This window comes from Periplaneta americana, chromosome 4 (genome assembly GCF_040183065.1).
Source record: "Periplaneta americana isolate PAMFEO1 chromosome 4, P.americana_PAMFEO1_priV1, whole genome shotgun sequence".
NCBI lineage: Eukaryota > Metazoa > Arthropoda > Insecta > Blattodea > Blattidae > Periplaneta > Periplaneta americana.
The window spans coordinates 186110178-186138126 of record NC_091120.1 but is presented as its reverse complement, the minus strand read 5'-3'; the positions used below and the strand labels follow the sequence as shown (position 1 = coordinate 186138126).

Sequence of the window (27949 nt, the reverse complement as noted above, 5' to 3'; positions counted from 1 at the left end):
ATAGAGGGTAAGTAACGATGTTATGTTAACGTTTAAATTATTCTTAATATGGTAATACAAGTGATACAAGCATTTTATTAACAGTATTCATGTATATTTATTTTAGCGTAACATGACATCGTTACTTAATTCGGATTAAATATGCATATTTGAAATTTTTATTTTAATTGGTACACTTAAGTGTTTCACCGTTTTTTAATGTTTTTTAATACTGAAATTAACAATCTATATTTTGATATTATCTAAAAATCCCCACTACAGTTTTAATGCAATGTATTTTTTTTTCACAAAATATCTCTAATTATCAATGTCTAAAGATTCCATACCGAATGACGAAAACTTTAACAATTTTTAAAATATAATTTAAATTTATAATTGCATAAGTTACATAAAAATTTGTCATATGATTGAATACCATTCTTTTTGAACTAATTAAAACAGTTGTATGAACACGTTTCAAGAAGGAATCGTTCTTCATTTATTATAAATTTTTTGGGATTATTGCTTCCCTATCATCAGTAATTAACAGTGACTGTAATATAATTACTTAAATTAATGATTGCAGAAATGTCTTAATGAATATGAATATCTTATTTAATACAGTTGCATGTGATAAAAATTACAAAGTTGTTTTCAGTTAAAATGATTAAAATTGCTATAAAAGAAATTTAAAATTTCTCATCTTATAAACATGTTGTGAGTTTGTCGTAAGTACAGTGATATTGTCTAAAGTAGAATATATTGGCAATGATACAATCTGGTTTCACTCACCGGATCGACGATCAGATGTTGCGTCGTCGTGGCTGACGTGACGTGCACTGACTGCTGCGAGGTTTGTGCGAGGGACTATGTTGATTCTGTAACAGAGTTCTTAGGATTCTAATGGGATGAATCGGTCAAATACGATGTTTTTTTTCATGAACAGCTTTTAGTTGAGATTATAAAGATTTTTATATTTATCTTTGTAAATTTCGATTGATTGCAAAATGTTTAATTTTTTCCCCTTTCTTATTTATGTGTAAAATGTTCATGTCCAAATTTATGTTCGTGAAATGATGTTGACTACACATCGGATTTATAAAACAGACGCTGGTACAGACACTCATTCTACCTCACTTCGATTATTGCGACGTTTTGTTCAGTGATCTCAGGATTGATTCCGCTCAGAAACTACAGCGTGTTCATAACGCGTGCGTCGGCTCCATTTGTAATGTTCGATACTATGATCATATCTCATCTTCTTTCGAGAAGTTATCATGGCTTAGGTTACATGAGAGGAGAAATCTGCACTCGCTTTCTCTCTTATATCGAACTAGCCGTACCCGTGCGCTCCGCTGCACCCGTTAGAAATAAATATAAAGTAATTACATAATTAAAATAGGACATTTGATCCAGGGAACATTCGTGTTTGATAGAAGGATAAATCGTTTAATAGGTTACTTAATTTAAATTGCATCCAAATAATTAAAATGCGATCATTTTGGTCCAGAGACACTCATTTGGTGCAATGACAATTCCTTTAACATGTTTTCTTAAATTTTATTACATGCAACCATAGCTTAATGAAGATTGTCATCATTTAGATTTAATGTGTATACTTTATTTTACTTGTTATAGGTTTCCATTGAATTATGGTAATAACTTAATTTTAACCCTTGTTTTCTACGTCTTCAGTAAATAGCGCTTGGCCCACTATGGTTGTGAACCCTTCAAATAACTTAAATTATATTATATAATATTACATTATATATATTACATTATATTATAAAAGGTAAAAGTATCCCCATAACATGCCATGAAGGCACTTGGGGGGCATGGAGGTAGAGCCCCATGCTTTCCATGACCTCGGCACTAGAATGAGGTGGTGTGGTCGGCACCACGCTCTGACCGCCTTTTACCCCCGGGAAAGACCCGGTACTCAATTTTATAGGAGGCTGAGTCAACCTCGGGGCCATTCTGAAAGTTTGGCAACGAGAAAAAATCCTGTCACCACCTGGGATCGAACCCCGGACCTTTCAGTCCATAGCCAGCTGCTCTACCAACTGAGCTACATTATATTGTATTATATTATATCAGAAGTCAATGTAATAACATTATAGCATTATGTCCATCTAGAGAAACTACACTTTCCAATGGTGAAATAATAATTAATTATACAAATCGGTTAATTTAGCTTCGGATATTACTTCATACAAACACAGAAACGTTCTCTGTAGGGTATCTTTCATAGCTTTCGATTGTTGCTGTCCAAGGCCCCTTATAGACGAAGACACGGCCTTACTGTAGATGGCAGTTATTTTAATTTTAAAACTTATTTATCTCATTAAATATATTAGTCCTATCAAACTTTTTCAAGGAATAAAACTTATGGCAAATTATTTTTAAAGAAACTTTTGTTATGTAATATTTTTCACAAAAATCAATAATAAGGGAGATATTTCGATTAATTTAATTCAGGCCCCCTTATAACCCACCTTTTAAATAATGTATTTTGAATGCCATATACCCTAAAATCTAAGTTACGACGAACTTAATTTATATTCCAATTTTCATTGAAATCCGTTCAGCCATTATCGCGTGAAAAGGTAACAAACATACAGACAGACAGACATACAAACAAAAATTTCAAAAAAGCGATTTTCGGTTTCAGGGTAGTTAATTATATATGTTAGGACCAATTATTTTTGGAAAATCGAAAATTACCAGAAAAATTTCGGCTACAGATTTATTATTAGTATAGATTATGCATATTTTATCCCCCTCTTATTTATTCGCTCGTTTTCATACTCTCTCTCGCTATCATAATATTAATACTCGATCACAACGCGATAACACGCTAGAAATTCCACTTTACACATCATCTCTGCATTCCTCATGTTTCACCGTTGCTACCTCTCGTCATTGGAACTCTCTGCCGCCTGAAGTCAAGGGCTGCCGAACATTGAAATCGATCCGGTGCTGTGGATTGATCTCGGCGTAGCTCAGTGGTCAGAGCGCTTGGTACGTAGAACCAAGGACCCGGGTTCGATCCCCAGCGTCGAGCGAATTTTTCTCCTCAAATATTAACTATATGCTAGACCCCATGAGCTCGATTATCTGTTCTTTTGTAAGGTCCTCAAAGGTGTTTATATCCTGTGACTCCTTCTTAAACAATATTACCTTACGTATTCCAACGAAAGACATGAGGGCCCACAATCTTTTTTATAATAGAAATTCGAAATTTCTTTCAACAGTCTACAGATCCATTAAAAATGACAAATGGGTGCGAATTCGATCCTTTCAATGTATAGATTTAGTTTGCTCTTGGCAATAATTTATTATTTATGTATTCTTTCAGACGTTATACTTAATTATCATTGTATCATCACTATTGTTCTCATAGTATTCTTGATTATGTATTTCAAATCATCCATCATTCCGCCCATTCATCGTCATTATTGTCATTAACTGTAATTGTTTTTATGTGTAATAATATTTTTTTTGCACTTTTTTAACATTTTGTCATCATTCAATGTCCCATTGTAATTATGCTTTGTGCTGAACTGTTATTGGCCTCTGGCTGTTATACAGCTCAATAAATAATAGTAAATAATAATAATAATAATGTATGTATGTATTTATTTACACTGCAAGTGGGCAAGCACCCGGTGGCAGTGGTATATACAATATTAACAATACACAGTTAAAATGATAAGCAAAAAGTTAAAATGATAAGCAAAAATTAAAATGATAATAATAATAATAATAATAATAATAATAATAATTATTATTATTATTATTATTATTATTATTATTATTATTATTATTATTATTATTATTATGTGGTAGGTAGGCCTACATAGATTACAATGAACTTGAAACACATTTTTTAAATACTTGTCAAACCTTTAGCAATATGAAATAATCTTTGACAAATCTTTTCCAATATTGATCAATCTTTGACAAGTTTTCTTGCAAAGTATTTAATTTGAAGACAAATTAGATAGTGTACAAGCAGCTTAAGTATTTAAAAAAAAATGAATTAGCCATATAACTATGAAAGACTTTCCCTAGCCTCATATACATTGTCTGTTCTCCCTTCTGAATTTTATAACAATTAGCATATATGAGTCGAATCACGAAGGACCTTCAGGCCTCGTATATAGCCTATATTGATCGCATGAAATGTTATTTTTGTTTTCAATACAGCACATGCGCGAGGGTTAGCGTGTTTAGGTATCATACGCTTAATACAACAAAATCGTGCTTTTGTGTATATGTGAGCTGTTTTCTTCCTTTCTCTTGGCAGTTACTTTTTTCGAAGGTTCATACTTTTTTCGAAGGTTCATTTTCCATCGCGCATAACCAAGGCCGTGCATATCTTTCCCTCTGCTTGAGGTCTGCAACCCGTGTAGCTGCCTACAATATCAACTATGACAACTATACACTCGGCTCCAGTAATAAGAAAGTAAATTCTAACCCCAATTTTGTTTCTAAATATTGGCTGGGGTTCTATTCCCGGCAGATGTGAGATTTGTGTTGTAGGCTTTCCACGATGTATTCCCCCAGAATCAACATTCTCACCTTGCCATTGTAGACATACCATATAATTTTCTCTGAATAAACCCTGCAATATAAGATACATAAAATAAAAAATTGCGAATTATGAATCTATTTTCAAAGATGAGCCCTGGCTTAGTTAGTCAGACGACTATCTTAAACCTAGACGACCATAGTTCGATCTCCGATCCCCGATTCGTTTTATATTACTTATAAGTCCACACCTGTGGAGTAAAACAGTCAGCGCTTCTGGCCGCGAAACCATGTGGCCCGGGTTCGAATCCCGGTCGGGACAAGTTACCTGGTTGAGGTTTTTTCCGGGGTTTTCCCTCAACCCAATACGAGCAAATGCTGGACCCCGGACTCATTTCACCAGTATTAACACCTTCATTTCATTCAGACGCTAAATAACCTGAGATGTTGATACAGCGTCGTAAAATAACCCAATAAAATAAAAAAATAAAAATATATTATTTACAGAGCACGCATGGGCATAAGAGTGGGGAGGTATAGATGATTGAGTTCATTCCTTTCCCTATATTTCGGACGTAGTTGGGCCATTTGCAAAATTTGTATAACAAATGGACGATTGAGAACGTCAAAATTAAAGTAGGCCTAGTATTTAGTGCATATTCTGCATGTATTAATATAGTGCAATGTTTCTGCCATAGCAATCAGCCACTGTACACTCACCTTGATTTACAGCATTCTCTACAAGTATCAATGAATCTTTGATGGCACGACTAAATGTCAGGTGTGTTACAAGACAAGACAATGGATCTTTGATAGAAATAGAATTTCTTTATTTTTATATCAGATATTCTTTAAACAGTCTAGCCTATATGTCCTAGAATAGTAACAGAACTAACTTCATATCAAAACTGAACAAATATTTTAAATATCTTAATATCAGATCTGTTACCTAATATAAAGATAATAACTTCTTCAGTAACTAAAAGAAAACCATTCTCTCAGTAACAATTATCTTAGTAGATTGCCCTTAAGGCGAAGATATTTGAACCTTAGTTTCTCTAATGCTTGATAATTAGAAAAAAATTAGGAACTGTTTTGTATGTTTTAACAGACATGACATGGAGTAACAGATCTGACAGGTAACAGACATGACAAAGCAAACATAAGCATGTGCTAACCTAATATATATATATATATATATATATATATATATATATATATTTTTTTTTTTGTTTAAAAATCTTCAAAATAGCAACTTAACTACTGCACACGTGTATTATTATGTCCTCTTGATCTTGACTTTATATGTTGTTATTTGTGGAAAACACAACTCAAACAGATCTGACAGAGTAAAAATGCACGCTTAGACTAAAACACAAAGCAAGAGTATGACACACAAACTCGCCAAATCAAAATTGGTAAACATAGCAGTTCAATCAAGATGGCTCTTTGTGCATCATCTTGGCTTGTGCTGACATCTGTGAGATTTCTTTTTCAACTCTGTATCCATAAGAACAGAATGGTGTAACAGACCTGACTGATTTACTGCAATCATATTTAAGAAAATATAAACTCAGACATAAATCAAGTTTTGACAATATCAAATGTTTCTTTAATTTTTTTCTCAATTACATTATTAAACAAAGCTTTATCTGGACATAATCATGCTCCATTTTAAAAACTTAACTAGTATGGACACGGCATTTTAGCTTTTTCTATGAGGATTTTATTTTATTCTCGTGAATTATTTCACATGAAGGAAATAATTCTTGTGACGTTTACTACATTAGTATTGAAACTGTTACGAATTTATAACTCTATCGTTATAAATACAATAATAGGAAGGGTATGAATTGATTGACGTCATTTGTTATACAAATTCTGCAAATGACAAGCTATGTTTACATCAACGGATAATTATATGATTTGGCTTCTCTTCCGCATAGGGATGTACAAAATTATGTAACTGAAGTCTGGTGTTGAAATTATCTTAATATATTACTTATTTTACAGTCGAGCATAAACACTGCTCGTTAAAACGACTTGACAGGACACTGAAGTAAATGGCTAATAAAATTCAATTGTAGATCTGGCAAAACAACGCGTTCCTGAGTTTTCAAATGAAAGGTAATAAAAAGGGTGAAAATAAGTTAGAATAAATCATAATTCATTAAGAAGGCACAATTTCTTCCTCCCCTGAAATATTTTCAAATTAGTGCTTTAATTAAGATTACATGGGCTTTGTAACTATCCATAGTGGGGATCTGAAAAATAACTTATAAACTGTTTCTACGTAGCGAAATGGTTGCCTACCAATGTAATGTATTAAAACAGAATATTTCTGAGTCACAGACAATTAATTAGTAATTAACTGGTGTACTGTATATAAACACATTGGAATATTATTTCTATTTATAATTTTCATTTTACGCATGTATTGTGCATGCGTCTGTTTCGCGTCCATGCCAAAGCACAACTGAACAATAATATTTTAAATAATATATTGAAAGTTCCTTGGATTATAATGAATTCTTCCATGTAGATTATGTATATACAGGGTGATTCACGAGGATTTACTGTCCCTTACGGAACTTATTTCTGAAGACATTTTGAACAAAAAATGTCATATAAACATTTGTACTGATCTCAATATTTTCAGAATCACACTAATTTGAAGTTGTTTGTAAAATATCATTATTCTTCAGTTTTAAGGGTAAAAGCATATTACAGATAAAGAAATGAGCTATTTAGGAGTATCATTTCTTTAATTGGTCAGTATTCTGAAGCTAAAAATGTGTTGTAAATTCCATAGTTGCTTCGTACAGAATTATTTTTCGATTTTTAACTACAAAATTGCATTTTTTACGCATTTATCACAACAATTATTGTTACAAATCACGCCACTCTTGTAAATTGTTTAAGACTGTACATTAGGATGCATAATTAAACTGTAAAGAATCAAGTTCCTAAAGTCGTATGATTTGTAACAATTTGTTTGATAAGTGCGTAAGAATGATGTCATTTTTAGTTAAAAATTGAAAAATAAAATCTGTGCAAAACAATTAACAAAACATTTTTAGCTTCAGAACACTAGCCAATTAAAGAAATGACACTTCTGAATAGTTCAATCTCTATTTGTAATATTTTGTTACCCCGAAACTAAAGAAAAAAGGTATTTTACTAACAACGTCTAATTAGTGTAACTTTGAAAATATTGAGATTAGGACAAATTTTTATATGACATGTTATGCTCAGAATGTCTTCGGAAATAAGCTCCGTAACGGACGGTAAATCTTCGTGAATCACCCTGTATACGGAGTTCCCTTCTGTGTAGGAATGGACTCGTTGCCATTGTTCAGTCCATTGTATATGGCGTAAGCATTTCTATGAAAAAAAACTCGAATTTCCGTTCCACAAAATCCTTTCAATGTTTTATGTGGAATACGCATATACACGTTACACGTCACATCAGCTGGTGTTTAAAAAAATTTGTATACATTATTAAAGGCATTGTACACATTTCTAAAATAGGTTTAACACGAAATTCTCTGGAATTTCAGAATGACAAGGACTACGATTACCTGAACAGAACCATCAGAGATGGGAAGGGACGTTTCTTGACCATGTTGGACACCGAGATGCTACAACTGGTGAAGAACAGTAAGTACTGATCCTGGAAGTTTTATACATTTGCATTTTGAACATTATTTTGGCTTTCCTTCATTAAGCTGGGATTACGAACAATGTTCGTTTGCGTTAGGTTACGCTGCTTTTGTCCGTATGTTGAACTTCTACCGAACGTTCAGAGATTGTGTATTATGATCGTCATTCGTGACAACTATCACAATCTGCCGGCCATAATGAGTACTGAATTGCACACGCCGGACAGTCAGTTGATTATGATAAACATTTAATTTTATGGTAACTTTATTTGAGACAACATATATAAATCAGATACCGGTATTACAAAATTATGTTACGACAGAATAATGTAGAATGGCGATAATGATATAGGGTCTACCAATAATAATAATAATAATAGTAATAATAATAATAATAATAATAATAATAATAATAATAATATTATTATTTATCTATTTATTGATTGATTGATTTATTGATTTATTTATTGACTGATTTATTTATTTATTGATTTATTGATCTATCTATCTATCTATCTATCTATCTATCTATCTATCTATCTATCTATCTATCTATCTATCTATCTATCTATCTATCTATCTATCTATCTATCTATCTATCTATCTATCTATCTATCTATCTATCTATCTATCTATCTATCTATCTATCTATCTATCTATCTATCTATCTATCTATCTATCTATCTATCTATCTATCTATCTATCTATCTATCTATCTATCTATCTATCTATCTATCTATCTATCTATCTATCTATCTATCTATCTATCTATCTATCTATCTATCTATCTATCTATCTATCTATCTATCTATCTATCTATCTATCTATCTATCTATCTATCTATCTATCTATCTATCTATCTATCTATCTATCTATCTATCTATCTATCTATCTATCTATCTATCTATCTATCTATCTATCTATCTATCTATCTATCTATCTATCTATCTATCTATCTATCTATCTATCTATCTATCTATCTATCTATCTATCTATCTATCTATCTATCTATCTATCTATCTATCTATCTATCTATCTATCTATCTATCTATCTATCTATCTATCTATCTATCTATCTATCTATCTATCTATCTATCTATCTATCTATCTATCTATCTATCTATCTATCTATCTATCTATCTATCTATCTATCTATCTATCTATCTATCTATCTATCTATCTATCTATCTATCTATCTATCTATCTATCTATCTATCTATCTATCTATCTATCTATCTATCTATCTATCTATCTATCTATCTATCTATCTATCTATCTATCTATCTATCTATCTATCTATCTATCTATCTATCTATCTATCTATCTATCTATCTATCTATCTATCTATCTATCTATCTATCTATCTATCTATCTATCTATCTATCTATCTATCTATCTATCTATCTATCTATCTATCTATCTATCTATCTATTTATTTATTTAGAATATTAACGTGCAAAACAACAGCACAAGGCCAATTACAGTTTAGCACAAGATACAAAACAAAACAAAACAACAAATGATGATGAGAATGAATGATAGAAAATGGCAGTGAGATGAAATACAATCATTATAATAGTCAACATTAATCATTGACCAAATGCAACAAAATAAATAGCACAAATACAGTAATTATTAAAAAAATACAGTGAGATAAATAAAATAATGGCAATTAAATAAAATGAATTACAAATGAATTAATGAAATCATATAAATGAAGACTGGAATAATATAAGACACAGTGCATACAAATAATGATTAAAATTAGAGACAAATACAAATAAACAATAATGACAAAATGAATAGACAATTACAAAAATACATGATACAGAAAAGCTAAAAACAACACAAACGAAGTTAAAAATGAATATGCTTAATATAAGAATAGCCAAACAACAAACTATACAATAAACAGATCTGAATTAATATAATGTAAATTGGCAGCTTTCATGCATCTGACAACTGGAGAGAGAGATTTAAGCTTATAGGTATAAAAAATTTTTTTGAAATCTTAAACCTTTCGAAGAGACCCGAAGGTATATATTGCTTATGAAATAATAATGATAATAATAATAATAATAATAATAATAATAATAATAAAACCAGATGTTACTAAATAGCTGGACATATTATTTATGTGGTAAAATTCCCCTTATTTTGGGTTAAAATAAAATAAAGTGCATAAAATAATGTAAATAAAGGATCAAAAAAATAAAAAAAGGGACAAGTTAATCTCAGCTTCGACCATGGATCCAATTACACCACAACCTTTCACTTTACCAATACGCTAAAGAGAACAACGTCGTAAAATTGTTGAATTAGATATAATTATATTTTTTTCATATACTTTACACTTGAGCTACATTAGGCATTGCAGCCCGAAAGAGCAGAAGCTCGTCCTCGGGCGCAGTTCAGATCAGTTATACAAAATACATCACAAAATTAAGAGAGTTCATTGAGCACAATGATATTAATAAATGGTAAAATAATACACCATGTAATAATAGGGTCTATATACAAATAGAAAATACAAATTACATAAATATTAGAGTATCAATTTTTAACTCAATTAGCTTAAACAATTAAATAATTAATCTTATTTGTTTCTTAAATCTATGTGTGTTAAATGTATTTAGCTCAGGATGTTTGCTGCCTGTTATGTTTATGTCATTTTAAACAAAAATGTGTTTCGTCCCATACAGAGGAAATACAGGGACATCACTTTATTTTTACCAACATTTTTAACATTAACCTGGCTATACTCGGAAATACTGTTACCCCCTTCCATTACAGGAGTTTGGTGTTACTAGTGCAATATGTAAACAAATCATTTTACTAGCTATAGGAGGAGAGAAACGTAGTGTATCTATTTATGTTACAGGGAAATGCGATATTACGATTTTCAGTTTGTTTATTAATTTTACGGTATTTCATTAAAATACAGTAGAGTAGTAATAGTTTTTTTCCACAAAAACTCAACTCTTCAGGCGGTTGTATTCATTACATAACGGCTACTTTATTCAGCATATTACCGTACTTTCGATAACTCTAATTTCACTTCTGCTCAGTCCACACAGATAAAGTTATTCAGTCATGCTACACACCGTACCTGTGCGAAATAAGCAGGGCCAGGTGTTTATGGAGATCGCGAAAATCACGACACTGAAATAGATATACAATAGATTTTTACTCATTTTTACGAATTAAGTGATTCTGATTAATAATATGCGGATAAAATAATCAAGACAAATCGCGAAATACAGTTCTAATGGCGAAATATGAACACATTCGTGAATTATTAGTATTGCGTCGTTTTATAGAGAATTTCATATTCTGAGTTCTTTTTTCGGACTTATTTTCATTTGAATTTGTTATTCAAATAGGCTACATTACATGGTATTCCATGTGTTCTGATTACATTAGTGAACTCAAAAGACGAAGAATTCAACATTTCACTAATAATTTGAAAGTATTAATTTGAGAGCTGCAAGTTTTTTTTTTTTTTCGTTTTTAATGAATGTGTGTTAAATACAGTCTCAATCCAACAAATATTGTCTATTGGCCATACCTCATCTTTACCAGAATCCAACGAACTTTTAATGTTAATTATTAATTGCAAAGTAATATTCACATTGAGTTAATACTCCAATGTAAAAATAATTGTATTTTCTAAAATTTCTATTAATACCCGCCAAGACTACAAATCAATCTCCAACATTCTCCGTCAACACCAATATTAAAAAACACAAATGATAAAATTAATCTCCATAAATACCTGCCCCTGGAAAAAAGCTTCAATAATATAGGCTCTTTCTTCTATAGAAGACGCAACCATATTTGTGAAACATACTATACTCTGGACTGTTTACTTCACTGCTAGCAGACTTCGAATGCAACAGCGGCCGTAAGTTTGTGTGGCTGACGGGAGCAGGAACATTAGTGAAAGGGGTGGGAGTCAAGTACATTCAGAAACGCAGGTACAATAAAAATGCAAGTAAAAATGAAGTAATGTCCCTATATAATCATGTGACCTGACATATTCAATCAAAGATCGTTCCTCGTATTATGTAATTTTTAATTAATATTAATTTATTTAATATTTCAGTAGTAATATGGCGCATATACAACGAAAGAGGAGGTGAAAATAAATGAAATGCGTCGCAGCGCTTCTGTTTCGTGGTTGGATGACGTTCAACTTACTTTCTTTGCGTGTTTGGAAGCTAGACCTTGGCAATGTCGAATCAGAGCCGTCTTGCGTTCGTTCATTTTAACGTTAGCCGTAATCAAGCTTGTATTTGTCAAACATTAACGAACTTAACCGTAATGAGATGTAACGCAAATGAATGTCGATCGTAATCCAGGCCTTAGTCTAAATCAGACTCATGCACGATAACGTTCTATGGGCAAAGAGCAGCTTATCGGGCTGCCTCATGTGACGTCAGCTGCCACAGACCAGTGGCGTTACAGCGTTAATCACTACATCAGTAAGCTACACGTGTTCAGAGGAAAAAACATGTCTCAACCAAATCTTAGTGATACTCAAAGATCTACGACGCCTATTTTTAAGTGTGATTGGGGCAAAAATGTTCCTTATTGAATTTCAAGTACAAAATGTTTAATATGTACGAAGAATTTAAATCGGTTAAGGGGTTAGGTACAGCTTACAGCATTAAAATTTTGGAAATATTCAACATTTTTTTCCCTCCATTACTGTATCTTGTACAATAATGAAAATTAGTAATGTGTAAAACACTGTCCTTCTGCTATATGAAAAAATATATATATATATTTTTATGCTCGACCATGCCGAAATGTAGTAATTATACACCTGTTAGCAGTCCTTTAATATATGTCATTAAAGTACACCTATTCATTAAAGTTCAGGTTTTCGATTATTCTCGGATATGCAATCGAAAGACGAGGGAAAAGTCACGGAGGCTGGAAATCCAATACTGTCGCAGAAGGTTATGTTCTGTTACTATAATAATTAGCGTTAATTGTAAATAATATTCAAATAAATTCAATTTGTCATCTCGTTTTTCAATTCTAAATCAATTTCCAGCTTATACATTCTCTGCATTACATCAAGGTTAATGACATTATTGTTCCTAGGAAAAAATCAATACTTTCGCGTCTGCGCACATCTCACAATTTACGAGTATGCACAAGGTCACTTCCGATCTTCAGTCAGATACGAATAAAATGAATACTTTTGGATAATTTCTAGTTAGAAATATGGTCGAGCATAAAAAGTCGTATGAAAATTGCCTATAATGGTAATTAAGACGCTCGTATGAAAATTATGAAACTCGCTTGCGCTCGTTTCATAGACAAACATACTTGCGTCTTAATGAATATCATTATAGGCTCGTTGCATAATGTAGTATTATGATTAAAAAAAATTATTTACTTCCCCCCCCCCCAAAATTCAGTTCGCTGTGCAGTGATGAAGCGTTTCCCATATAACTCAAAAACTATCCAACATTCTGTAATAACATTTTTGTGTGTATCTGTGCATGTCATATCTACAATATGATGCAAGAACACTTCTCTGCCGTTGATAGATTATATGATAAAAAATATATTCATTTTAAAAAGTGGTCAAATATCAGTATTTTCTTCTAAAACAAAATAAAAAAAATATATTATTTATTAAGGAATGTAGTTGTACGAGCATGATATTGTAAACATGAGTTTCAGCAATAAAAGAGAGAGAATATGAAAATTTAACAAGTATTTTAGTTATGAGGGAAACGCTTCATCATTGCACAGTGAACTGCCACTATTTTGTATTTTGAAATATATATATATATATATTCTTTTTTTAAATCGTAAACATATTTTGTCATATAGCAGAAGGACAGCGTTTTGTAGATACCAATGTTCATTATTATACAAGATACAGTAATGGAGGAAAAAAAATGTTAAATATTTCCAAATATGTTAGCAGTTGTCACGAACTGATGTTGAATATGGCCACAAAGTCATTTAAATATGCGCTCCTGCATATATGACTTGTATTGTCTCAAATGGAGGTAGTAAGGCCGTAAAAGCATTACGAGAGGGGTTCGGCCGGCGCCGTGGATCGTGTCCCGGCATAGCTCAGTTGGAAAGAGCACTCAGCGCGCAGAGCTGAGAGGTCCTGGATTCGATTCCCGGTGCCGGTACGAATTTTTCTCGTATTAAATAATAATTTCCAAAAAATTTACTGCTGTAAGCTGTACCTAACCCCTTAAAGATCTTAAGAGAGATTACTCCTTATATGACAACCAACAATACAATGTACCTATTATGACTATGTAGGTGAATAGCAAATTAAATTAATAAATGAACTGAAAGACGCATTGCTACCAAAATACGTTTAAAGTAGCCTAAAATAATTGTTTGAGGTTATATTCGGTCACAGCGATCATGAGTAAAATTATCCCACAAAAAGTGAAGTTTAGATTATTATTATTATTATTATTATTATTATTATTATTATTATTATTATTATTATTATTATCATCATCATCATCATCATCGTCACTGTCGTCATCAACTCCCAGCGTATCTATTACATTTTAAATATATTCTGCATTTCAGAGAGACACCGAGGAATAGATATAAAGCGAGTTAGCTTATCCTGAGAGTATAGTATAGTATACCATACTTCATACATGATTATGATATAAGATGTATATGCAGAGACCCGAAGTATAGTACAATATACTTGTATCTGTGCCCTAACTGTAACCTGCAGAATTTTTTCAGCATGTTTCCTCTTGCCAGTGACTTTTTTTAAGTGTAGAATTATACTGAACTTAAAAAGTAAAATGACAAAATAATGTCTCAGGACTCAGGAGAAGACGAATCTAGTGCGACATCGATTCTAATGCGCACCCTAATTTTGGAGACTAAATTCAGCTGAATTTATTTTATTTTTTTTATTTTAGTGGGTTATTTTACGAAGCTGTATCAACATCTCAGGTTATTTAGCGTCTGAATGAAATGAAGGTGATAATGCCGGTGAAATGAGTCCGGGGTCCAACACCTATAGTTACCCAGCATTTGCTCATATTGGGTTGAAGAAGAACCTCGGAAAAACCTCAACCAGGTAATTTGCCACGACCGGGATTCGAACCCGGGCCACTTGGTTTCAAGGTCAGATACGCTAACCGTTACTCCACAGGAGTCGACAAAATTCAGCTGAAAAAAGTGCGCATTATATTTGAGTAAATACGGTAGCACAAACATTCTTCAAATCCGCAAAAATTCAAGGAGTGTTTACAAGCACAACATTCCAAATGACAAATACTGAATGTTCAGTTCAAAGTGTGTCATGGCTCGCTGTATGCCGTCATGTGGCTAGCCGATGAGCCTAGAGAATTGAATCTTCCTACACTTCCGCAGAGGTGTATTACCTATGTGCCAGAGAAGTTGCCTAGCAAGTACGGCGTTCATTCTGAAGAGTGCTTACCGATATCTACGGTAACCCCGGTAGTGGCAGGTATGTGAACTGTTTGGAAACATGTACTGAGGTGGGTTTTTTTCTTACTGTCGTGATATGGGGAGAGGGTTAAGACGATTACTTACGTATTTGTTGACATTAACTTCGACGGTCAACATGGACACGGAGCATTTCATTTGTGTTGTGGAATGTTGCCGTACGCAATCGATGATAACAAAGACCCTGCGTACGACTTGCCAGCGCAAAACACAGTTCGAAAGAGCTTATGGTAGCACACAGACAGTACAGACCGTCATCTGTTGCTACGACGTTCAAGTTATACCGTACACGTTCTCAAGTTCAGATTGAACGCCTTGATTAATGGGCAACTTCTCTGATATAAAAGCTGAAACTCATTTCAAATTGCTGACTCATCAACAGTGACGTCATGACACACTTTGAAATGAACATCCAATACTGGGTGTTCAGTTCAAAGTGTGTCATGGCTCGCTGTATGCCGTCATGTGGCTAGCCGATGAGCCTAGAGAATTCAATCTTCCTACACTTCCGCAGAGGTGTATAACCTATGAGGCAGAGAAGTTGCCTAGCAAGTACGGCGTTCATTCTGAAGAGTACGTACCGATACTACGGTAACGCCGGTAGTGGCAGGAATGTGAACTGTTTGGAAATACGTACTGTCGGGATATGGGGAGAGGGTTAAGACGATTACTTACGTATTTGTTGACATTAACTTCGACGGTCAACATGGACACGGAGCATTTGATTTGTGTTGTGGAATGTTACCGTACGCAACCGATGATAACAAATACCCTGTGTACGATTTTCCGGCGCAAAACACAGTTCGAAAGAGCTTATGGTAGCACACAGACCGTACAGACCGTCATCTGTTGCTACGACGTTCAAGTTATACCGTACACGTTCTCAAGTTCAGATTGAAGAACGCCTTAAATAATAGGCAACTTCTCTAACATATAAGCTGAAACTCGCTTCAAATCGGTGACCCAACAACAGTGACGTCATGACACACTTTGAAATGAACACCCAGTATAAACACTGTCCTAACAACGCAGTGTTGTGGTGACGAACAAAAACGCCACGAACTTACGCATGAGAATAATATTTCACATAAATAGCTATTCATATATTGTAATCGTCTATAATATTATTATTCTATCTACGAAAATAAATGCACTGGCCTTCAATAGAAATCCCAGTAAATTTGTAAATCGGTGATCGAGAATTAGAAACAACGTAAATTTTGATTACAGAGAAGCTGTCCCTGCTGCGAGAGAGGCGCTCCGTGGAGTACTGGATGTTCCGCGACTACCTCACCAAGGCGGAGAACAACGTTCCGGAGAACGAGAGGTGCACGTATGTCGTCACGCCCAAGGCTTTCATGGTCCATGGCATCGCCTTCGCGTACCCGAAGAACAGCGACCTAGGCAAATACTTCGACCCGCTGTAAGTTGAAGACACGTTTTCGCTATTAGTAGTATATACGCTTGTTTTTTTTTTTTTTAAGATGGGACATAACTGGAGCGTTGCGTTCTGAAAAACAACTGAAAGTCACATAATGTAGTAGATCTGTTGCTATGGTAACAACGGTTGTTGCCAAACTTACCGTTCCCACGTGGTGAGTGCTTAATAGCTCTCTTGGCGACATTCCTGACGGCCTTATCTCTACCAGGTTAAATAAATAAATACTAATACTATGGTCTGTCCAAAACAACTTCCGACCTGACAAATGGCGCCTTTAGCATGTTGCCATGGCAACCATTCAAATCAACCAATCACAAGAGACGCGTAACCATGGTAACGGGAAGGTGTTGCCTTGTCTATGTTTACAAGTTGCACGTGAATACCAGGGCCTAGTGGTGAATACAGTGGCCGGAATGACTGAGTTGGCTGGTTAGCGCGTGCTTTGTGTGAATTAAAAACATTATTTAGTTGTATTAGTGTTTTAGTGTATCGATAATTATTGTGTTTAAATTATATTACACTATTATCTTCGTTTTCATTGGTGGAGTGTGTGTTGTCTAATTTCTGCTAGAGTTTTTAAATAGATGACTTGTGCAATGTCGGAAGGAAGGAAAGGCAGGCGGAGAATAAAGAATATTGGGCAAGGTGTCCCGTTAAAGAGTCAAACGCGAGAGATGGTGTGTTATGTAAGAGAGTATTTTGACGGGAGAAAAGATAATGGCGGGCCTCTTTTACCTTTGGCGCAAGTCGTAATGAGAACTGTTGCTTGTGTTAAAATTAATAAGAGCACTGTTACCAATATTTGAAAAGAAAAAGGCCGTGCATATTTTTAATTATAAATATTTTTACAGTTTACAATTTTTTCAACGACTTTCTAACAATATTACATTGAAGAATACCGACACTCATAAAAGTAGAGGCTTCGTATTAAATTAAAACTGTTTTTACAGTTTACAGTCCTTTCGACGCTTTTCTAACGGTATTTACATTGGAGAATACCGGTACTACTACTACTACTATTACTAATTATTATTATTATTATTATTATTATTATTATTATTATTATATGTTAATAAAAATAATAATGTACACAAATTTTAATGCCTAGTGTTCAACAAATTGGCTAGAAATGTATGTGTTCATGTCAGCCGTTCATTACTGCACTCTATCGGCAGCGCGCTCGCTTACACGAAAGATGGGCAACATGACAACACTGCTCCCCCTTCTCTATAAGCTGTCAAGTCGGAAGTAGTTTTGGTCAAGGTATAATACATTTATTGTGCACACAATGTAAGCATTGGTACGTTTTGTCTTTGATTCTCTGTCGATTTTTGCATTGTTTTCTTACCTTTGCGTCAATTGTCAATTAATGTTTTAACGTCAGCGAGCGTGGTAGTTCATAATGGCAACATAGCACTATAGTTTCAAAGCTCGGCCGCTTACCTGTCATGTCCCATTTTTCAAAAAACAAGTAGGCCTATAGCTCGCATGTGGTAGTCACGTAGTTTTAGAAAGCTTCATTATTATCTTCCTCCTGATCTCTAAGCTCAGTGTTGAGTCTTGCTCAGTACAACGCTGGTTGATATCAATTTCTAGGCACTTGTCTCGCAGCGTAATATTCGAGAAGTTCAAGTGGAAATCATTCTTGAGAATTGAGGGAATACGGTTTAAAATCTGCTTCATGCACTTGACAAGGAAAAGAAGAGGGATAATTCAGTAGCGAAGCGTGACAAAAATTTTGAGTAAGCTGGCTTGGCGGCATGGTGATCTAGGCCGTGCTTTACGTCGCTAAAAGGTAAACAAAACGCGAAAACGCTCCTGTTTTTAATTAACTAAATTCTAAATTGATCTTGTCCCTTCTTCGAAAATGTTTGGGAAAGCTCAGCTTACCCTGCCCAGCCTGACGCTTCGCCACTAGGAGAACAAGGGAAATCTAAGAAAAACAAGGGGAATACAAGGAGAACAACGGGAAATCAAGGAAAGACGAGGGATATAAGGAGAATAAGAGAAATACAAGAAGAAAAGGGAAATACAAGAAGAACAACGGGAAGACAAGGAAAGAAGAGGGATTTAAGGAGAACAAAAAGGATTTAAGGAAAACAAGGGGAATCTAAGGAGAACAAGGGGAATGTAAGGAGAACAAGGGGAATTTATTTATTTATTTTTATTGCTAGTAAGTTTGAAATGAATACAAGTTAATAAATACAATGAAAGATAAACTAGCCCACTCCTGAACAAGAGAAATACAAGAGAAAAGGGAAATACAAGAAGTACAACGGGAAGACAAGGAAAGATGAGGGATTTAAAGAGAACAAAAAGGATTTAAGGAAAACAAGGGGAATCTAAGGAGAACAAATGGAATGTTAGGAGAACAAGGAGAATACAAGGAGAACAAGGGAAATACGAGGAGAAGAAAGGGAATAGAAGAATATTTTTAAATATAAAGAACAAGGGGAATGTAATGAAAACAAGGAAAATACAAGAAAAAGAAAGGGAATACAAGAAAAAGAAGAAGGATACAAGGAGAACAAGAGAAACAATGGAGAAAAGGGAAATACAAGAAGAACAACGGCAAGACAAGGAAAGAAGAGGGATTTGAGGAGAACAAAAAGGATTTAAGGAAAACAAGGGGAATCTAAGGAGAACAAGGGGAATGTAAGGAGAACAAGGGGAATTTATTTATTTTTTTATTGCTAGTAAGTTTGAAATGAATACAAGTTAATAAATACAATGAAAGATAAACTAGCCCACTCCTGAACAAGAGAAATACAAGAGAAAAGGGAAATACAAGAAGTACAACGGGAAGACAAGGAAAGATGAGGGATTTAAAGAGAACAAAAAGGATTTAAGGAAAACAAGGGGAATCTAAGGAGAACAAAGGGAATGTTAGGAGAACAAGGAGAATACAAGGAGAACAAGGGAAATACGAGGAGAAGAAAGGGAATAGAAGAATATTTTTAAATATAAAGAACAAGGGGAATGTAATGAAAACAAGGAAAATACAAGAAAAAGAAAGGGAATACAAGAAAAAGAAGAAGGATACAAGGAGAACAAGAGAAACAATGGAGAAAAGGGAAATACAAGAAGAACAACGGCAAGACAAGGAAAGAAGAGGGATTTGAGGAGAACAAAAAGGATTTAAGGAAAACAAGGGGAATCTAAGGAGAACAAGGGGAATGTAAGGAGAACAAGGGGAATTTATTTATTTTTTTATTGCTAGTAAGTTTGAAATGAATACAAGTTAATAAATACAATGAAAGATAAACTAGCCCACTCCTGAACAAGAGAAATACAAGAGAAAAGGGAAATACAAGAAGTACAACGGGAAGACAAGGAAAGATGAGGGATTTAAAGAGAACAAAAGGGATTTAAGGAAAACAAGGGGATTCTAAGGAGAACAAAGGGAATGTTAGGAGAACAAGGAGAATACAAGGAGAACAAGGGAAATACGAGGAGAAGAAAGGGAATAGAAGAATATTTTTAAATATAAAGAACAAGGGGAATGCAATGAAAACAAGGAAAATACAAGAAAAATAAAGGGAATACAAGAAAAAGAAGTAGGATACAAGGAGAACAAGAGAAACAATGGAGAAAAGGGAAATACATGGAGAATAAGGGAAATACAAGGACAAGAAGGGAAATACAAGAACAACAACGGAAAGACAAGGAAAGAAGAGGGGATATAAGGAGAATAAGGTCAATACAAGAGAACAAGGAAAATATAAGGAGAAAAAGGGGAATAGAAAGAAAAGAAGAGAGACATAAGGAGAACAAGGGAAATACAAGGAGAACAAGGAAAATATAAGAATAAGAGAGGGAATACAAGGAAAAGAAGAGGGATATAAGGAGAACAAGAGAAATACAAGGAGAAGAGTGGAAATACAAGGAAAACAAGAGGTATATAAGGAGAACAAGAGAAATACAAGTAGAACAAAAGAAATACAAGGAGAAGAGAGAAAATACAAGGAAAAGAAGAGGGATATAAAGAGAACAAGAGAAATACAAGGAGAACAAAAGAAATACAAGGAGAAGAGTGGAAATACAAGGAAAACAAGAGGTATATAAGGAGAACAAGAGAAATACAAGTAGAACAAAAGAAATACAAGGAGAAGAGAGAAAATACAAGGAAAAGAAGAGGGATATAAGGAGAACAAGAGAAATACAAGTAGAACAAAAGAAATACAAGGAGAAGAGAGAAAATACAAGGAAAAGAAGAGGGATATAAGGATAACAAGAGAAATACAAGTAGAACAAAAGAAATACAAGGAGAAGAGAGAAAATACAAGGAAAAGAAGAGGGATATAAGGAGAACAAGAGAAATACAAGTAGAACAAAAGAAATACAAGGAGAAGAGAGAAAATACAAGGAAAAGAAGAGGGATATAAGGAGAACAAGAGAAATACAAGTAGAACAAAAGAAATACAAGGAGAAGAGAGAAAATACAAGGAAAAGAAGAGGGATATAAGGAGAACAAGAGAAATACAAGTAGAACAAAAGAAATACAAGGAGAAGAGAGAAAATACAAGGAAAAGAAGAGGGATATAAGGATAACAAGAGAAATAGAATGAGAACAAAAGAAATACAAGGAGAAGAGAAGTAATAGGAAGGAAAAGAAGAGGAATACAAGGAGAACAAAGAAAAAATGAAGAACAAGGGAAATAGGAGTACATTTGTAATACAAAGAGAACAAGATAAATACAAGGAGAACCAGGGGAAGACTAGAACAAGGGAAATACAAAGAGGAGAACGAGATGGACACAAAGAGAAAAAAGGAGTTGGGTATTTATGTGACAGTCATTTCCAAAGTAACCCTCTCTCCGTATTTAGTGCGGAGAAAGACGTAGTTCTACGTCAGAATACAACAAACGGAAAGAAGGTACTTATTATTTTCTAGAATAACTGTATCAAATTTAATAGCGCGCTTGAATTCGCTTCGAGCAAAGTAGTGTGCCGCACAGGCACTGTACCAGTTTAAATTCATAATTTACGAGGACCAAAAATAATGTTATTCGACCCCCTGCTATATAATTTATATCCTAGCAACAAACCTGATTTTGTTCAATGATGTACTCTAACACTGCAAAAGAGTTGTGAGATCCCAAAAGCGTCATATGCCGCTTCTATCTGTGGCTCATTGTTTGCACTAAGCACTGAAGAAACTGTATGTCGGCTTTTTATTCTTATTGACATCTATATAAAAGTCTCAGGTGGAGTTTCTGAGCTCCGCAACGCGTGACTGAATATTCACACCCCCTCCTGCCGGCCAGTCCAGATTGCGTGCGTGACTAGCGGCCTTTACGCCCCACTAACTAGCACGCCCGCCCTCTAACGAGCGGGCACTTTCCCTCTACTTCTAATGTATTAATGGCGACTTCCATGTTCTACCCAGCTTCGGACAAGACATTCTTAATACGACGCGCATCCAGAAAGTAAGTTTCCCTATTTTTTAAAAAAAAAGAACACACACTTTCAGGAAAACATTTATTGGCAACAGGTATAGCAATGTTTCAGCTATTTTTCAACATAGCCACCATCAGAATTGAGACACTTGTCGTATCGTGGGATCAACTTTTATACCCCTCTGTCGCATAACTCTGCCGCCTGTGAATGGAATCAGCGTGTGACAGACGTCTTCAGCTCTTCGTTGTTACCAAAACGCTCACCGGAGGACAGGAATTTCTTGAGGTGCAAGAAAACGTGAAAATCGCTGGAAGCAAGATCAGGACTGTAGGGTGGCTGATCAAACAACTCCCAGCCAAATTCCGTCAAAACAGCTGCTGTGCGCCGACGAGCATTGTCATGGAGGTGCACAACACCTGCAGTAAGCATTCCACGCCTCTTGCTTTGAATGGCACGTCGCAATTTTCGCAGTGTTTCACAGTAACGGTCAGCGTTCACTGTTTCACCTATTGGAAGGAAGTCAATGAGCAGAATGCCCTTCCTGTCCCAGAACACCGTGCACATCACTTTCCGTACCGACAGCGTCTGTCTGAATTTCGTCCTGACCGGAGATCCACTATGCCGCCAATGTAATGACTGCTGCTTGGTTTCCGGGGTGAAGTGCGAAATCCAAGTCTCATCGCCCGTGACGATCCTGTCGAGGAACTCATCGCAGTCATCGTGATACCGTTGCAGAAATGTCAGTGCTGCTCCTAAACGTTGCAATTTGTGTTCGGGTGTCAGGTTTTTCGGCACCCACCTGGCACACACTTTTTTTAACAGCAAGTGCTTAGTGACAATCTCATGCAACAAGAATCGCGATATCTGCGGAAAATGGCTGCTCAGCTCCGTAATCGTGAAGCGACGGTTCTCCATGATGCACTGCCGCACCAGCTCAACACGATCATCATTGATGAGGGACGGTCGCCCACTGCGCTCTTCATCATGGACACTTTGACGACCTTCGGAAAACTGCCTACACCAGCGACGCACCATCTGCTTACTCATGATGTTCGGCCCATAGACCTGACAGAGCTGCCGATGAATTTTAATTGGCGCAATGCGGCGGCGGGAGAAGGAATAAGAGCTTCCAATTCGGACCACTGCTGCCACGCTACTGGCATCAAGCGGGATCTATCCGGCTGGCATACGATTGATACGCCATAGATCTGTTACGCATGAGCAATTGACACGTTTAATTACGTTTACTTTCAAGGGGAAAAAATCGGGAAACTTACTTTCTGGATGCGCCTCGTATACTCCACAAAGATTCTAAGAAGATGTAGAATCAATTTCTGCAGTTTCCCGAGAAATGTAACAATGAATGTCATGTTTTATTTAACGACCCTCGCAACTGCAGAGGTCATATCAGCGTCGCCGGATGTGCCGGAATTTTATCCCGCAGGAGTTCTTTTACATGCCAGTAAAACTACTGATATGAGCCTGTCGCATTTAAGCACACTTAAATGCCATCGAACTAGCCCGGGATCGAACCCGCAACCTTGGGCATAGAAAGCCAGCGCTATACCAACTCGCCAACCAGGTCGACTGTAACAATTAGTAATATTAGTAGTCACAGGAGTAGGAGTAGTAATATTAGTAGTCACAGGAGTAGGAGTAGTAATATTAGTAGTCACAGGAGTAGGAGTAGTAATATTAGTAGTCACAGGAGTAGGAGTAGTAATATTAGTAGTCACAGGAGTAGGAGTAGTAATATTAGTAGTCACAGGAGTAGGAGCAGTAATATTAGTAGTCACAGGAGTAGGAGTAGTAATATTAGTAGTCACAGGAGTAGGAGTAGCAATATTAGTAGTCACAGGAGTAGGAGTAGCAATATTAGTAGTCACAGGAGTAGGAGTAGCAATATTAGTAGTCACAGGAGTAGGAGTAGTAATATTAGTAGTCACGGGAGTAGGAGTAGTAATATTAGTAGTCACAGGAGTAGGAGTAGTAATATTAGTAGTCACAGGAGTAGGAGTAGTAATATTAGTAGTCACAGGAGTAGGAGTAGTAATATTAGTAGTCACAGGAGTAGGAGTAGCAATATTAGTAGTCACAGGAGTAGGAGTAGCAATATTAGTAGTCACAGGAGTAGGAGTAGCAATATTAGTAGTCACAGGAGTAGGAGTAGCAATATTAGTAGTCACAGGAGTAGGAGTAGTAATATTAGTAGTCACAGGAGTAGGAGTAGTAATATTAGTAGTCACAGGAGTAGGAGTAGTAATATTAGTAGTCACAGGAGTAGGAGTAGTAATATTAGTAGTCACAGGAGTAGGAGTAGCAATATTAGTAGTCACAGGAGTAGGAGTAGCAATATTAGTAGTCACAGGAGTAGGAGTAGCAATATTAGTAGTCACAGGAGTAGGAGTAGCAATATTAGTAGTCACAGGAGTAGGAGTAGCAATATTAGTAGTCACAGGAGTAGGAGTAGCAATATTAGTAGTCACAGGAGTAGGAGTAGTAATATTAGTAGTCACAGGAGTAGGAGTAGTAATATTAGTAGTCACAGGAGTAGGAGTAGTAATATTAGTAGTCACAGGAGTAGGAGTAGTAATATTAGTAGTCACAGGAGTAGGAGTAGTAATATTAGTAGTCACAGGAGTAGGAGTAGTAATATTAGTAGTCACAGGAGTAGGAGTAGTAATATTAGTAGTCACAGGAGTAGGAGTAGTAATATTAGTAGTCACAGGAGTAGGAGTAGTAATATTAGTAGTCACAGGAGTAGGAGTAGTAATATTAGTAGTCACAGGAGTAGGAGTAGTAATATTAGTAGTCACAGGAGTAGGAGTGGTAATATTAGTAGTCACAGGAGTAGGAGTAGTAATATTTTATTTAAGATCTTATCTGAGGCTCTATTACCAATGTTAAATTTATTAATTTTTAAGTACGCTTATTATAAATAAGGGTACATATATATCCCCTAAGTATGAACATTTATTTTATTTTTTATTTTACTGGGTTATTTTACGACGCTGTATCAACATCTAGGTTATTAAGCGTCTGAATGAGATGAAGGTGATAATGCCGGTGAAATGAGTCCGGGGTCCAGCACCGAAAGTTACCCAGCATTTGCGCGTATTTGGTTGAGGGAAAACCCCGGAAAAAACCTCAACCAGGTAACTTGCCCCGACCGGCATTCGAACCCGGGCCACCTGGTTTCGCGGCCAGACACGCTGACCGTTACTCCACAGGTGTGGACAAGTATGAACATGAAGTATAGATAATATAGTCGTTGTTCCTGCAATAACTCCTATATGACATAGTCAACGATGTTCAATTTTTGCTCTATTAAATAACTTATATAGTGATACAGCAAATAATAAAATCTCCTATATGTAATTACATTTCTTTGTTTCGAAAATGTAAGAATTCACAGTCTCCTATGTACGGCTGCCATAGGATGAATAAATGTGTTTTTTCTTTCCACTGAAAAATTTTATATTTTTCCCATAGGAGTTATTGCAGGAACAACGACGATATAGAACTACAAATCTTGAATACAAATACAATTTAATAGACAATAACTTATTACCAATATTCACCTTAGAAATTTCATAACCGAATCATCATCCTAAAATCTAACCAATAAGGCCAAAGCTTTCAAAGAAGAAGGTAAATTATGAAAGGAGTATGAAAAGTAATTTAGCTAACAAAACTACCACCTATAATAGCAATTAATAAGAAACCTAATATACTTTTAATTACATTAATTCTACCCACATATACAGTATATTAAAAGTAGATAATATATTTAAATCACCACATAAAGTATAATAAAATAAACGAAATAAATAACAAACAGTTAAACTTGTGGAGTAACGGTTAGCGTGTCTAGCCGCGAAACCAGGTGGCCCAGGTTTGATTCCCGGTCGGGGCAAGTTACCTGGTTAAGGTTTTTTCTGGGGTTTTCCCTCAACCCAATATGAGCAAATGCTGGGTAACTTTCGGTGTTGGACCCCGGACTCATTTCACCGGCTTATCACCTTCATCTGATTCAGACGCTAAATAACCTAAGATGTTGATAAAGAGTCGTAAAATAACCTACTAAATTAAAAAAAAACCTGTGGAAAAAAAATTATGTATCTCAAAAACATTAACTTGTTGCTCTACTCGCTTGGCTACTGATAGTCTTTCTCTTAATTTTCCAATTACCAAATAATGATTAGCATCACAGTCTGCCCCTCTGAAGGATCGATCCTGGTTGAAGAGAATATTTTGGTGCTCAGGATATATATATAGGAAAAGTAATGACTAGCGAACAAAATATATATACTTCCCCCGAAGTTATTGGGGTTTACGGAAAATCTCTATAGCAAGTTATGCTAAGCACACTTTTAAGGAGACATGAAAAAAAAAGTACATAGTACAAAATTTCGAGAACTACCATTTTTAGTAGACCTTAAGCAATATGTCATAAAAATGTAAAATGGAGATTAAAAGGTTAAAGGTAGGGCTACCCAAAGCGTGCAAACTTTCTTTTAAAAATAAAGGTTGAAAAAGCCGATTGAAGCATCCTATTTGCTTTAAAATTTGTGGAGAAATTTGCTGAACCATATACAATTTTTTAATGTTGAAAACGTGAATTGGAAGTTTTCAACAGTAATCTCACTAGAGGTTTTGATTTATCTGGAGAAAATCAAAACTCGAGTGGAATTTAATTGACTATTACACGATTAGAAGAATTTATGTAAAGATTAGAAGAAGTACAATACAATACAATAACAATTAATTGACTTACTGCAATTATATTGTCGCGGCCCTGTAAGGCCCGTGTGGCGTGGGTCGTGTAAATGAACCTAAAAGGGAGAGGTTAAACTACGGGAAAGAAAGAAAGAAAATAAATTATATTGCACTAATATTAGCTTCACCAAAACGTTTGAACGCAGCCGCCATTTTCAGTTTACTGTCTGTGCTGTAAACAAATGACGATCGCAAAACATGCTTTATAGCACAGTAAATAATTTGCAATTTTAAATGTTGGCAAACAAAGAAACAAATGGTAGCGCCGTAGCGAGGTGGTAAAAACAGAAGAAAGTGTAAAGATTAGAAGAAATAAAGTACTCTAATACAATAAAATAGATATTAATTGACTTCCTAAATTCTATTTCACCAAAATGTTTGAACGGAACCGCCATTTTTAGTCGACTACCTATGCGAAAAACAAATTACGATCCCAAAGCATGTTTTATAAAACCATAAAGAATTTGCAGTTTGGAATGTTGTCAACGAAAGAAACAACTGGTAGGGTAGTAATAAAAACAAACAAATGCTAGGGAAGCGATAAAATTAAACAGATACTAGGGAAGCGATAAAATTGTGTGATAATAATAATAATAATAATAATAATAATAATAATAATAATAATTTATTTAACCTGGCAGAGTTAAGGCCATACGGCCTTCTCTAA

The 27949-nt window shown here is 34.9% G+C and overlaps 2 protein-coding genes across 3 annotated transcripts in view; one reads left to right on the top strand and one right to left on the bottom strand.

Moving 5' to 3' along the window:
* Positions 1–27949, bottom strand: part of LOC138698523 (uncharacterized) — a 598444-nt gene that overhangs the window by 244877 nt on the left and 325618 nt on the right. The window contains exon 1 of one of the 2 annotated variants that reach the window (XM_069824512.1): positions 772–882. The exons of the other annotated variant lie outside the window; for it this stretch is intronic. The gene's annotated coding sequence lies outside the window, so the exon portion shown is untranslated. Of the gene's footprint in view, positions 1–771; positions 883–27949 lie in introns of those variants that run through there. 2 annotated transcript variants of the gene reach the window in all.
* The window catches only part of Ir76b (Ionotropic receptor 76b), a 158201-nt gene that overhangs the window by 115867 nt on the left and 14385 nt on the right, over positions 1–27949 (top strand). The window contains exons 7-8 of the mRNA XM_069824517.1: positions 8073–8172; positions 16893–17085. Coding sequence (XP_069680618.1) covers positions 8073–8172; positions 16893–17085 — 293 coding nt within the window. The remainder of the gene's footprint in view (positions 1–8072; positions 8173–16892; positions 17086–27949) is intronic.